Source organism: Sclerotinia sclerotiorum, genomic scaffold (assembly GCF_000146945.2).
Source record: "Sclerotinia sclerotiorum 1980 UF-70 scaffold_2 genomic scaffold, whole genome shotgun sequence".
NCBI lineage: Eukaryota > Fungi > Ascomycota > Leotiomycetes > Helotiales > Sclerotiniaceae > Sclerotinia > Sclerotinia sclerotiorum.
The window spans coordinates 1,785,906-1,798,145 of record NW_001820834.1 but is presented as its reverse complement, the minus strand read 5'-3'; the positions used below and the strand labels follow the sequence as shown (position 1 = coordinate 1,798,145).

At 43.6% G+C, this 12,240-nt stretch overlaps 4 protein-coding genes across 4 annotated transcripts in view; 3 read left to right on the top strand and 1 right to left on the bottom strand.

Moving 5' to 3' along the window:
- Nucleotides 1-93: 93 nt before the first annotated feature.
- On the top strand, nt 94-578 carry SS1G_01762 (mitochondrial 37S ribosomal protein RSM27; the record flags this gene model as incomplete). Its single annotated transcript, XM_001597518.1, has 4 exons — nt 94-132; nt 189-397; nt 448-497; nt 547-578. 4 exons carry the CDS (start codon nt 94-96, stop codon nt 576-578), a joined length of 330 nt encoding a protein of 109 aa, XP_001597568.1.
- Nucleotides 579-1,807: 1,229 nt separating this feature from the next.
- Nucleotides 1,808-4,639, top strand: SS1G_01761 (hypothetical protein; the record flags this gene model as incomplete). Its single annotated transcript, XM_001597517.1, has 5 exons — nt 1,808-1,924; nt 2,172-2,222; nt 2,272-3,363; nt 3,418-4,047; nt 4,097-4,639. The coding sequence occupies 5 exons, from the start codon at nt 1,808-1,810 to the stop codon at nt 4,637-4,639; spliced, it is 2,433 nt and encodes an 810-aa protein (XP_001597567.1).
- A 941-nt stretch (nt 4,640-5,580) lies between these two features.
- SS1G_01760 (hypothetical protein) lies at nt 5,581-8,379 on the bottom strand (the record flags this gene model as incomplete). Its single annotated transcript, XM_001597516.1, has 1 exon — nt 5,581-8,379. One exon carries the CDS (start codon nt 8,377-8,379, stop codon nt 5,581-5,583), a length of 2,799 nt encoding a protein of 932 aa, XP_001597566.1.
- A 2,205-nt stretch (nt 8,380-10,584) lies between these two features.
- The window catches only part of SS1G_01759 (hypothetical protein), a gene marked incomplete at both ends in the record, with an annotated part of 2,332 nt that continues 676 nt past the window's right edge, over nt 10,585-12,240 (top strand). The window contains 5 exons of the mRNA XM_001597515.1: nt 10,585-10,802; nt 10,859-11,119; nt 11,183-11,211; nt 11,389-11,715; nt 11,770-12,115. Coding sequence (XP_001597565.1) covers nt 10,585-10,802; nt 10,859-11,119; nt 11,183-11,211; nt 11,389-11,715; nt 11,770-12,115 — 1,181 coding nt within the window. The remainder of the gene's footprint in view (nt 10,803-10,858; nt 11,120-11,182; nt 11,212-11,388; nt 11,716-11,769; nt 12,116-12,240) is intronic.

Sequence of the window (12,240 nt, the reverse complement as noted above, 5' to 3'; positions counted from 1 at the left end):
ATTAATAACGGACCGGGATGTTAACGGCGCCCGCTAAAATCTTATAGAATCAATAAACCAGATTTGAGGAGCAAATCGCTCATATTGCCAAACATGTCGGTCGCGAAGTCGAGATTGCTGGAATTGATGAAGGTAGGGACTCGCATATTCTGCGGTCGAAGGTCTCAGGACTAAGCTCAACTCTACAGGTCCAATGCCGGATCTTCTCAACTACATTCAACCCCGACAGACTTAGAACAGGAAATAAGATTCTTCGACAGAGATTAAAGGGACCAGCGTTAGCTGCATACTACCCACGAAAAATGGCGACCATAAAAGATCTGCAGAAGGCCTACGACGAATATGACGTCGAAACTTATGACGATGATGAAGAAGATAGATTTGAACACATTACTATGTAAGCGTATTCCGTGCATCTTGAAGGACGCCGCACTGACAATAATTTAGTCTGAAAGCAAGAGGAAAGGGAGCACCGAAGAAGAAGAGGACTGCGGAAGGTATGTGGTATGCTGTAGTAGGAGGGCCTTCGCTAATAAATTGGTTCAGATTCCAAGAAGTTCAAGGGAAAGAAGAGGTAGACGGAGGAAGGCTTCATGTAAAAAATAAACTATGTACAGCATTCTATAAAACTGTAGCAAAACCTGGCGTTTGGGGTCAGCTCCCGGTGGAGTATTGTGGAAATTTGTTTGAGATATTACCAGGATCTGGAATGCAAAGAGCAAAAGCTCAGTCGAACGAGAAAGTTTATCACGAAGCTGCACATACACCTTCCATGCTGAAGTCTTTGGAAGCTTGTTTGAGGATCCCAATACTGCTCATGATGCAGCTTTGAGGGAAATAGCTTCTTTCACGGTTGAAGAGCGTTGGGGTCATTTCGAATCAGTTCAATTCTGCTCCGCATGGTTAATAGCTGCGTGCCTATGAAGAATTCCTTCGAATTGTAGTATGGAAGTATAAAGTAAAGGGTCGCACCTATAGAATTTCCTGCTATGATTGAAACACATAATTATCCTTTCGCCCTTTCTATATCTTTACCTAGGTTGCAATTTCTTTGACTACCTAGATATGGTAACAAAAGACCTGTTTGAGACCGGAATTTTATGTCTGCCCGGGAGTAGATTCACACTTACCAAATGAGATTCTAAAGCTAGTGGAAATCTTTTCATAGAAGTCGTGCTTGTCAGGCGTCTAGTGGTAAGAAGGTAACACAATGAGAAGAAGTGGCAAGAGCGATCCTGTCTGGAGCTTCCCATTCATTGAAGCTTCCATTTCTTCGCTCTTGCACTATTTGATTCATCTAGTTTTCCACAAATATCTGATCCGATTCTGCTCTCCTCCGATCTATACCTAAACGGAGATCTCTCCACCTAATTAATTATATAAAGACTTTAGGAATTGAGATATGCGAGACGATAGAGCAGAAGATTTCCTGAGGTGAATATAAGCTCACTGATCTCGCACAAAATCACTTTCGACTTTTCTCTCTCATTGATGACCTTTACTCTTTCTTCAATTTCTGTCATTCAGAATTTAAAAAATCATACTTTCATTTTTTGCCTACCATTTGAAAAGGGGATAGAGCAACTGCAAAGGATAGACGTTACTTCTCTATCTATCTAAACCTCTTAGAGCTACGACTCTTATTTCTTTTCTTGATCTTTCATACCTTCATTTCTGTTCATCTACTTCCATCTCATCTACGAGTGAGCCTTTCAACAATCGTTTTCCATCTATTCAGTCCGTACAATCTGCTAAAGGCCACTACTTTCCTTTGACAACTCTTTCATTGAGATATCCTACAAGCAACATGGCTTCCTCAGTTGCTTCCAATGGATCACCAATTCTTCGTCGTACAATGGATCGTAGCAGCCATGAGAACTCTGGACTTGGTGACGATACCGTTGATAAGATTACTACACGAATGGTTTGTTACCCTTGCTTCAATCATCATCACTACTTTTCCTGTTTATTGTCTCTTCTCTGCCTTGTCAACTTGCCATTGAACAAATCTAGTATTTCTCTCAGTGCCATTTCTTTTCCGAGTGCACAACAGCATAATTCTCGCAGGCGGTCTCCAAATCAAATACTATCTATTCTATCTCATTTCCAAATATTCTGCAGATCTTAGTGACTAATTCTTGATCCAGGACAATGCTAATACTCTCAAAAAGGCCGCCACAGCCCTTTCCACTAACAAGTTGGGCAACCAGGCCGCTCCTAAGGTAACCTTCTCATCTCATTATTGCTTAGATCCTTCACTAACGGATACAGAAGATGAAGTTGAGCCACGAGACTTTTGTCGCCCCTGCTGCTGCACCTCCATTCCCATGCTCTTCTTTCGATACCATGCCAAACCCTGTCGATAAGCTATTGGCCAAGCTTTCCGAGCAACAAGCAGTTCTCAATCGACAACATGAAGCTCTGAGAAATTCGGATGACTATGGCCCGGGAACTTCACGCACCGTTGACTACAATTCTGCTCCTACGTCAGTCCCAATTACACCTGCCACCGAGACTTTTGACTCGGGCACGGCTACAACTGCTCCCACTACTCGTCCTCAAAGTCGTGGCGATGGTGACAATCAACCCAGCGCTGAAGAGGTCCTCCGTCTAAAGTTTGAGCTTGAGGCTGCAAAGGGAAGAATTGCACGAATGGATCAGGAGCTTGCACAGAACCGCATTACAAAGCACACTATCGATCAAGCTATCGGTAGTATTTCCGAAGCTGACTTTCCCCTTGGAAATGTCTTGGACAACGCTGCCGATATCCCTCAAAGCCACTTCCGTCCCCAAGTGGTGCGTGAGAGCTCCTGGGCTACTCAGGAAGACGCACACTCCGATCATAGTGATGCTCTTTCTGCGAGTGGTTATAATCGTACTCGAGCTATTTGGGGTAACAACAAGCCAAATTTCCAAAATGCTCCGCCAATGCCTTCTTTTCAACCTTCTGATCCACACACTACTGGACAGTGGATGGGCCGTGGTGGCTGCAATCAGCCCTTTGCTGAGTCGAACATGTCGTTTGGCGGACCACCTCCAAATTCCTTTCGTGGCGAGAGATACGAGCATGATATGTCGATGCCAGGTGGTGGAGTCCGTCGCACTAACGGCAGCAGATTCCATAATCGTAATCTCGGTTCTGTTCCTTACTCCAGCAGCTCAAGCTCTTTCGACGGTTTTACACCGTCTTCAAGCTCGTATGGATCCATGGGTGGAATTCCAACTCCGCTAGGAAGCCAAATGAACATGGGTGTGAATATGGGGAGTGGCATGTACTCAGGCTATCAACCTCAGCCAATCGGCACACCTCTGTCGCCACATGCACCAGAGTTTACTTCAGCCAGCGGAACATGGAAGACTGAAGTAAGAGTCAAACAACTACAACTCATTGAGCCCCATTAACTAACCAATCTTTAGTCGGTCGCTAACGAAGGTCATCAAACTTATCTACCAACCACCGAGCCCCTGAATTACCGTCGTCTTTTAGACCGCACTGTGAACTGCAACTGGAAGTATATTGTGGACAAGATTGTCTGCAACAACGATCAACAGGCTTCAATCTTCTTGCAACAAAAGCTTAAGGTCGGTACAACCGAGCAGAAATACGATATTGTTGAGGCTATTGTTGCGCAGGCTTATCCTCTAATGGTCAACCGCTTTGGTAACTTCTTGGTTCAACGATGCTTTGAGCACGGTACTCCAGAACAAGTCATCAAGATTGCGGAGGCTATCCGTGGCAACACTCTGAATCTGTCCATGGATGCTTTCGGCTGCCATGTCGTCCAAAAGGCCTTTGATTCCGTTCCTGAGGATTACAAGGCCATCATGGTTCATGAACTTCTTCGCAGAATCCCAGAGACCGTTATTCATCGATATGCTTGTCATGTTTGGCAGAAGTTGTTCGAACTCCGTTGGACCGAGTCGCCTCCTCAGATCATGAAGTACGTCAATGAAGCCCTTCGTGGTATGTGGCACGAGGTTGCTCTTGGTGAGACAGGTAGTTTGGTTGTTCAAAACATTTTCGAGAACTGCCTCGAGGAAGACAAGGTACGTTTTCAATTCACCTGTTTTCGAACCGAGTTTAACTGTGACACAGCGTCCCTGCATTGAGGAAGTCCTTGCTAGCATTGACATCGTCGCCCATGGACAATTCGGCAATTGGTGTATTCAACATATCTGCGAGCATGGAGCACCGGCTGATCGTAGCCGAGCCATTGATCATGTTATCCGCTATGCCTCTGAATATAGCATGGACCAATTCGCATCTAAGGTTGTTGAGAAGTGTCTGAAGATTGGCGGAGTCGATTTTCTTGGCCGTTACCTTGACCGTGTATGCGAAGGCCGCCTTGATCGTCCCCGCATCCCTTTGATTGATATCGCCAGTGACCAGTATGGTAATTACCTGATCCAGTATATATTACAACACTCCAACCCTCAACATCGGGAAATTGTTGCTTCTCACATCCGCAAGCACATGGTCTCCCTTCGTGGTTCCAAGTTTGGCTCTCGAGTTGGCATGCTCTGCACTAACCCTGCCCTTCAAACTCGTCCAGGTCCAGGTTCTGGTCCTGCTATCAGCAGCGCTCCACCACCACGCATGCCACCATCAAATGTTCGATATGGTGGTACTTACCGCTAATATCTTCCAGGCGCTCATTTGCATTTGCTCCTTCATCATATTGCCTTTTGTGTTCGGGGTTTCCTTACGATCTTTACAAAGACATGATTTTATGCAACCAAGATAGAAACACAACATATCCTCCGGGTTTTTTGTTTTCCGGCTTTCAGTCTCTCATATCTATGGACTATTCCCGCTGGTTCTTCTTTGCCCTGCAGATACATGGCCAAGCTTGTGTTTTGCAAGCTTTCGCCTTGAATTGGGGTTTCCCTTTGTCGAATTACGATATGTCCATTCTGTTTAATCAACATTATCTTCGAAAAGTTATTCTACCATAACGAGTCATCCTAAGCTGAGGACTATCTTCAGTGCTTTGGACAGATCATAGTTACTACTTTTGCATTACATTATGCGAGGGTGATATATCTTCGAGGCTTTTATCGCCAAAATCTGATCTTCTTATCGACTTTTGCATCATCCATGTGTGGAGGTTTACTCCACCCTTAGTGTTTGTTCTCAGATCAGATGTACACTCTTTCCTTCTTTTTTGTCAGATCGAAATCTGCCTGTGTGGTAGGCACTAATATGGTAGAGAAGTCTGATCATACTCATATACTTCATTGTGCTCTTTCTGCTTGTACTTAAAAACTAAAGAAACGCCTAGAGCTTTTTTATATAGTCAATCATTAGTAAATACAAAGCCTTTGGTCAATATTTCATGTATCAGGTTCATCGTTAGTAGTGCATTGCGGATGGGTTCAAGTAGCTTGATATTTTGTAAGATTAGAATAGAAATGTGCAGTAAGAAAAATAAAGCGAAAACCGAGTCTGTATTTTGACTACAAGTGAATAAACACAACGAACTGTTTCACCACATGTCGTGTAGATACATATCCTGCATTCATTAACAACAGAACTAGACCATTTCGAGATTACAGCCTCCCAAACTTCAATCCCTGAAATCAATCATCCTCAATATCATCATCACTCAGAACGAACTTCTGCTCTAGCTGTTGCACCGGCATCGCTCTCTCACCACCGATTCCCTTTTTTATAACCGGCCTTGCCTGTTTATTTTTCCTTGTGGGTGTACTCACACCATCCGGTTTATCCGTGGCCCAATTTTCCGTATTATTTTTTGATTCGTCGTCGTCTGAGGAGGTGGCAGTCTCGTCGGCAGTTTGTTGCGGACCGATGCCTGTGAATGTTGTTATTTTTTCGAGGGATTTGATGAGGGGGTTAGTTGGTGATGGGAAGGTGGCGCGGGATTGGGATTGAGATTTGCATTTGAATTTGCAAATTTGGATCATGTAGGGGAGACGCTCGAGGAGCATTTCTGTGCGGGCAGAGACACCGAGGCTTAGAAGTGGAGGAGAATTTTCTTCTTTGGAAGTGTTGGGGTTAGATTTGCTGTTTGATTTTGATTGTGATGACGCGGGAACGGCGTTCTTAGTCTTCCAACTTTCCACTGTGCCAGGTTTTGGACGAGCAAATGCAGCGGCGCCGGAGGTAATGCTTGCAGATTCTATGTTTGTGAGATCGGCCTCTCCTTTAATTAAGCGTGTAACCCATAGATCTAATGTACTTTCCATTTCCTCTTTCATGCGCCACAATTTAAGACTAGTGGGATAAAACATTTTGTGTGCATCTGCCGCTTTGCCAGTTCTGAATCCGGCCGCTGCGGGAGCTTTGCGAGATACAGGGTGGGGAAGAGAAAAGAGGATGCCACGGACGGCGATCTGAAAGGACATCTCATCTTGGCGGAGTATGTCTCCTCCTGTCCCTATTATGCCGCCACCAAAGCCCGAGGATTGGAGAGAACCATCCCAGGACGGGCAGAGGAGTTCGCTATCGGAGAGCGCGTCAATGCATCCATTGACGTGATCGAGAGAGGAGAATTCGAAGGAAGAGGGCGGTGCTTCACATGAGAGAATGTAGTTTTCGTGGAGGGCAGCGATGAACGTTGGAGTGTCGGTGCCAGTCTCATCAATGAGCTCATTTATGTTTACTTCGGATTTATTGGGACGTGAGTGATGAGATATGAAGTGTGGTAAAGATTCCACATATCCTGGTGCCCTTGATTCGCGTTTGTTATATACCACTTTACCTACAGCATGAAAGATTCCAAGGCTAGCTTCGCGGCGAGTGATCAGTTCCAAAGAATCCTCTTCCATTTTTGTCAGCAAAGTATCTTTGCTTTTTTTCTTGCCTTTTCCAAAAACAACTTTGCCTCCCCAATCATCAACGTCCCCTCTCAAACACATGAATTCCAGAGACCCAATTGCGCTTCTGATATCGCCCACCTCACCAAGCCTTCTCAACACCTGAGGCCCTGGTGTCTTTCTCCTTCCTGACTTCCGTGACTCTTTCTGAACTACTATCTCGAGGGCCTTTGCTAATATTGTAGGGGCAATAGCATTAAACTCTATAATTCCTACACCCGGATGCTGGAGAATTTCTGCCCCAAGGAGACGGTGCGCAGTGAAACTGTCGGCAGATGCGGAGGTCGTCGTCAGCAATGTCTCAGAAACAATCATTACCACTGGAGTGATATGATCCTTCTTAGCTTTAGGGTTGTATGGCACTGAAAGAGGAGGGGTATTAGATGCAAGGTATTGAAGTATCGCAGATCGGAATGATTGAAGAGCACTCGAGGAACGAGTGAAAGTGTTTGGAAATTCTTCGACCAAGATAATTTGCTTCTTTCGATCCAATGGTTTTACTTCTGGTTTTCCTAGAATATCTGCATTATCGTCGGAAAACAAATCAAGTTGACCGAACTTTCCACCCCGACCCATGAATTCCTCAAATTGTGCAGCCACTGATTGAAAGCCGTCTGAGGAAGCCACCGATCCAACAGGGTTCCTCCACTCTAGAATATCACATCCCATATCTTTCGCCAGCAGTTGTACCGTTGTCGTCTTTCCAGTTCCTGCAGCACCCTTTAGGATCAATAACTGTTGCCTCATTTGTCCCCTGATGACATTTTCAAGCCAGGTTCGAACATCTGTGACTTTCTTTTTGTGAACTCCAAGTTCCTCCAGATTGTTTGGTCCAAAGCGTTCGGCCCAAGGCCGCATATCCTCCTTCTCTACTATAGACTCTAATGAAGGAACTTGAGATGGCTTCACAAACCTTTGGCTAGCGCTGGGTATGTAGGTACCTGAATTTGTAAATACGTTCTTTCCGACCACGCGCTTGGCGGCTTGTCCAACCATGCTAACTGTTTGTGCTCGACTCTCTCCCACATCATCATCATCATCATCTGATATTAAATCATCTATCAGATCAGCCTCCTTCTGAATATCCTTCGAGCTGAGTACCTTAATTCTTTGTTTGGGTATCGTCTCGCCTTCTGCTTGCTGCCTCTGCGCTTGCTTGGTAAAGAATGTATGAATATCTGCACTTTTCCGCTTTTCCTCAATTTTTCCTTTGCCTCTTGGTTTTTCTGGACTAGTACTTGGACTCTTTGTATTGGCCTTCTTGCGATGATTTGGCAGATAAAGTGGCGCGGCATTATGAGGATGATTGGCCGTTTTCGCTGAAGGTTTTATAAAAGAAGATCTCGTAGAGCTGCTAGATTGTGACATAGACCTTGTAATTGGCTCTAAAGAGCTCGAACTTAGTGGCGGAGAGTGTGCCAAATCACTCAATCGACTTTTGAACTTGTTGACCTGAACTGGTTGACTGTCCTCGTTCTCTGATGTATGGGGAGAGGATTCAACGACATTGCGCTTCCGTCTCTTCGCTGGAGGTGCCATGACGGCAATGATATACTCCTACGGGAAACATAACATTACTCATCAAGAATCCTGAAGGTTGGTGGGTCGAGGTGATTGTTGCCTAGAAGATCGATCGATGGAAGCTCCATGTCGAGCGAGATATATTGAAGAAGCATCAACATCAAGCTTATCTTATCGCAAATCACATGACTGCGCGCAAGACGCGTTCATTATGTAATTTCTAATAAATTTCACGAGCTTCTTAAATACCGCAGAGTTCATATTCATACTGTCACTAATTAACCATTTCGCTTAACGTGGTTTATCAGTGGGTCGGACATATCAGTAGGTCGGACACTTTTTCAATATCCTTTACTCTCTCACTTCAATACGCGTTTATTCAATAGTTATTAATGGAAATTCATTCAAAAGAAGTATAAATAATCTTGATTATTAAGGCTATTGAATTAAATAAAAGATTGACAATTCGAAAGACTGCTAATTACTATAGTATACCTCGTGTTACGACGGGCTACACAACTACCAAGGCACCTGATCACAAATGATCAGTAGTGATCATTAAGGATCACTAAGGATCACGATATAGATGATCACTAGTGATCATGAAGGATCACCAGTGATCATAGAAGCATAAAGGACTATATAATCAAGATGGATTTCCTTTGTATAGAGCTTCGTGCTCAAGATCAATCATTTAGTATACTCTACTATTAGTTACGAATTGCATATCATTATTGTCATTACTTAAGTCCCTGCTTGACGCCTAGTTATAAACCACCTCAAGAGCCTGGAGCACTTCCACGTGATCTAGACGGCAAACCTCGTAACAATTTCGAAGAGCAAATAAGGTATTAAGTAAATATCGATGTATTAAAAAAATTCAATTATATAATAAAGGAGTATTTACTGGATAAGAAGCTGAAGATATATTATTATAATAAAAGATTGATAATCAGATTCAATATGATAAACATCAAAATAAAGGAAATTCTAATAGGGAATCATCTACTAATCGATATTGTCGTAAGTATGGAAAGATTGGTCATAATTCAAGAACCTGTCAAAATAATACAATAGATGCTAGTTTATTAGATTCTTAATAGTTTCAATCGATTCATCCAATTGTTATTGAATAATATGGTTTTAAAGTGATAAATCGAGGAAAAAGTGTCCGACCCACTGATAAACCACGTTAGTCCAAAACCTAATATGCACCACTACTTAACATCTTTCTGTTCCTGCATTTGATATGGACTTGAAGGCAAGTTTAGACTACTAAATGTTCAACTTACAACGGAGACCAGCCTTGCATTTTGGGGTTCGAAAGGGATCTCGACTATTTAATACTCCAGCTAATGTCACTGACTTTGGGAGAAGTGCGATGAAATTTTGATCAAGAATGGAATTTTGTTCGCTTTGATGGTTTTGGTTTGAAAAAGAATAGCTTTTTCTAAGCATTTTACGTATTCATGCGTTCCTTTGGAAATGTTACATGGAGTTTGTCGATCTTACTTGAATTCCATATGGATCTGCCAACCGGGGTTGTGGTGTGCTTATGACAGAGGCTTAACATGAAAATAGGCTTGTCTCGTGGTTCATGTTACACCAAATCACAAATTGTGACTCCGAAAACCCAGGTTGATGTGCGTACTTGGCGAAAACCCCGCGTTGATTGTGTACTGTTGCCTTGATGCTTTTCAGAGGTCACCGCTTTTGAATCAAGACAGAAGTTTCAACCAACAAACAAGCCACAGTGAAGATTTTTCTCTTGTTTATAATTGCCTACTCTCACCGATTCTTTCTCTTGAAGGATGGGCTTGTCGCTTTGGGTTTTCATTGGAAATCATAAACCGCCCTACATACTGCCTTGCAGATAATTGGTTTTGAGTCTAGTGACTTGCCAGCCTCAACTTCCTTAATATTATTCTCTTCTTTTTGTTCAGGGCCCTGTATCTTTACGATGACAGATTACATGACAACTGTGCCGTTAGGATTCAAGGCCAGCCCTCTCTATGTTCACGCGGACCAATAATATGCCTCCGCCAAATCATGATTGATCAATTATTGATTAAAATCTGGCGCAGCATTGTACATCCGTGCCACCTTCGTACAAAGTATTAGAGGCTGCATTGTTGGAAGTATATAAACGCCTTACTCCCCACTTTTCACTTTTTGTCCTTTAGTAGCTCCTCGATTCATTGAACATCGCGATAAGTGTTCACAATGCCAGAACCGAAATATATTGATCAGCATGTAAACTTTGTTCAACCAGAATGGTACGTCGTGTTTCATGCTCGGAAAGAGAACAGAGTCAATCCACAACTGCTAATGGAAGTCGTAAGGTCACGGTTGCGGACTATTGGTAAGGACGGAAGTGATTATGCCGTGGAAGTCGAAGCAGACCAGCATAACATTAATCTAAACAGCAACCTGGATGCCAAGTAAGGATGTCTCATGTTCGTTTTCCGTTCACATTGTGCTAATACATCCAATAAAGGATTCAGAATCCATTATCCGGCATCCCAGCGACTTTGTTGTACCATCAGGTTGAGGACTTTGCGACTAAGCATCAGTTACTCGAGATTATTCCCCTATTAATCAAAGGGGCACTAGTAGCACAAGACCCGACAAATTACGAGGATATAAAAGGTGAAAATGCCTTGAATGATGAAGAGATTGAATGCTTGAGGGATGAAGTCCTTCATAAATGGAAACAGCCATGGGCATTGTATGCTACTATCATCGCATGCTCCATCGGGTATACATTCAACCCCTTTCTTACTAATTGCTAGTCTTTCCGCACTAATTTTCGCCATAATAGAGCTGCTGTTCAAGGTTGGGATCAAACAGGTGGGTTCAATTTTAAATGATATTCCATACTGCTGCCAGCGTTTCGAGAGATAAACGGAGCTTGAGATGAACTTGGAAGGTCCAAGTGAGTCCAAGAAGCACCTATAAGGATCAAATCTCCAGAAGCTTCACCTAACTCTCCCTAATGTTTAAGTCACCGACTGACAAATGATTTAGGCTCAAATGGTGCTAATTTATCGTTTCCGAACCTGTTTGGAATTGGAGGAAAATCTACTCGTGATACGATGCTAGTTGGACTCTGTAATGCCGCCCCTTACATCAGCAGCGCATTTATAGGCTGCTGGATTTCCGATCCCCTCAACAACTATTTCGGTCGCCGTGGAACCATATTTATTTCTGGGAACTTTTGCCTTTGGAGTGTGATTGGTAGTGCTTTTACAACAACCTGGGAAGAGCTTTTCATCTGCCGCCTTATACTGGGGCTTGGAATGGGTGCGAAGGCTTCTACTGTTCCTGTGTATGCAGCGGAAAATTCTCCTGCGGGTAAGTTCATGTTCCCTTGATTATCCTATGGCTCCTAAGCTAAAAATTGATTAGCCATTAGAGGCGCATTGGTAATGTCCTGGCAAGTGTGGAACGCCTTCGGGATCTTCTTGGGTTTTTGCGCAAATTTGATAGTAGCCAATGTCCCAAAAATCGCCTGGCGTCTCCAACTCGGCTCTGCATTCATACCCGCTGTACCTCTTTGCATTCTTATCTTCTATTGCCCAGAAAGTCCCCGCTGGTACATGAAGAAAAGTCGATATCCAGAAGCCTACCAGTCTCTATTGAAACTTCGGAACAACCCCATACAAGCAGCGCGTGATCTTTATTATATCCACTCTCAGCTTGAGCTTGAGGCAGAAATTGTGGGGAATCATACTTACTTGACACGCTTTACACAGTTGTTTACAGTGCCACGTTTGAGGAGAGCAACGCTAGCCAGCTTTACAGTTATGTTGGCGCAGCAAATGTGTGGAATTAAGGTGATAGCATTTTATTCCTCGACCGTCTTCAGAAGGCGGGCGC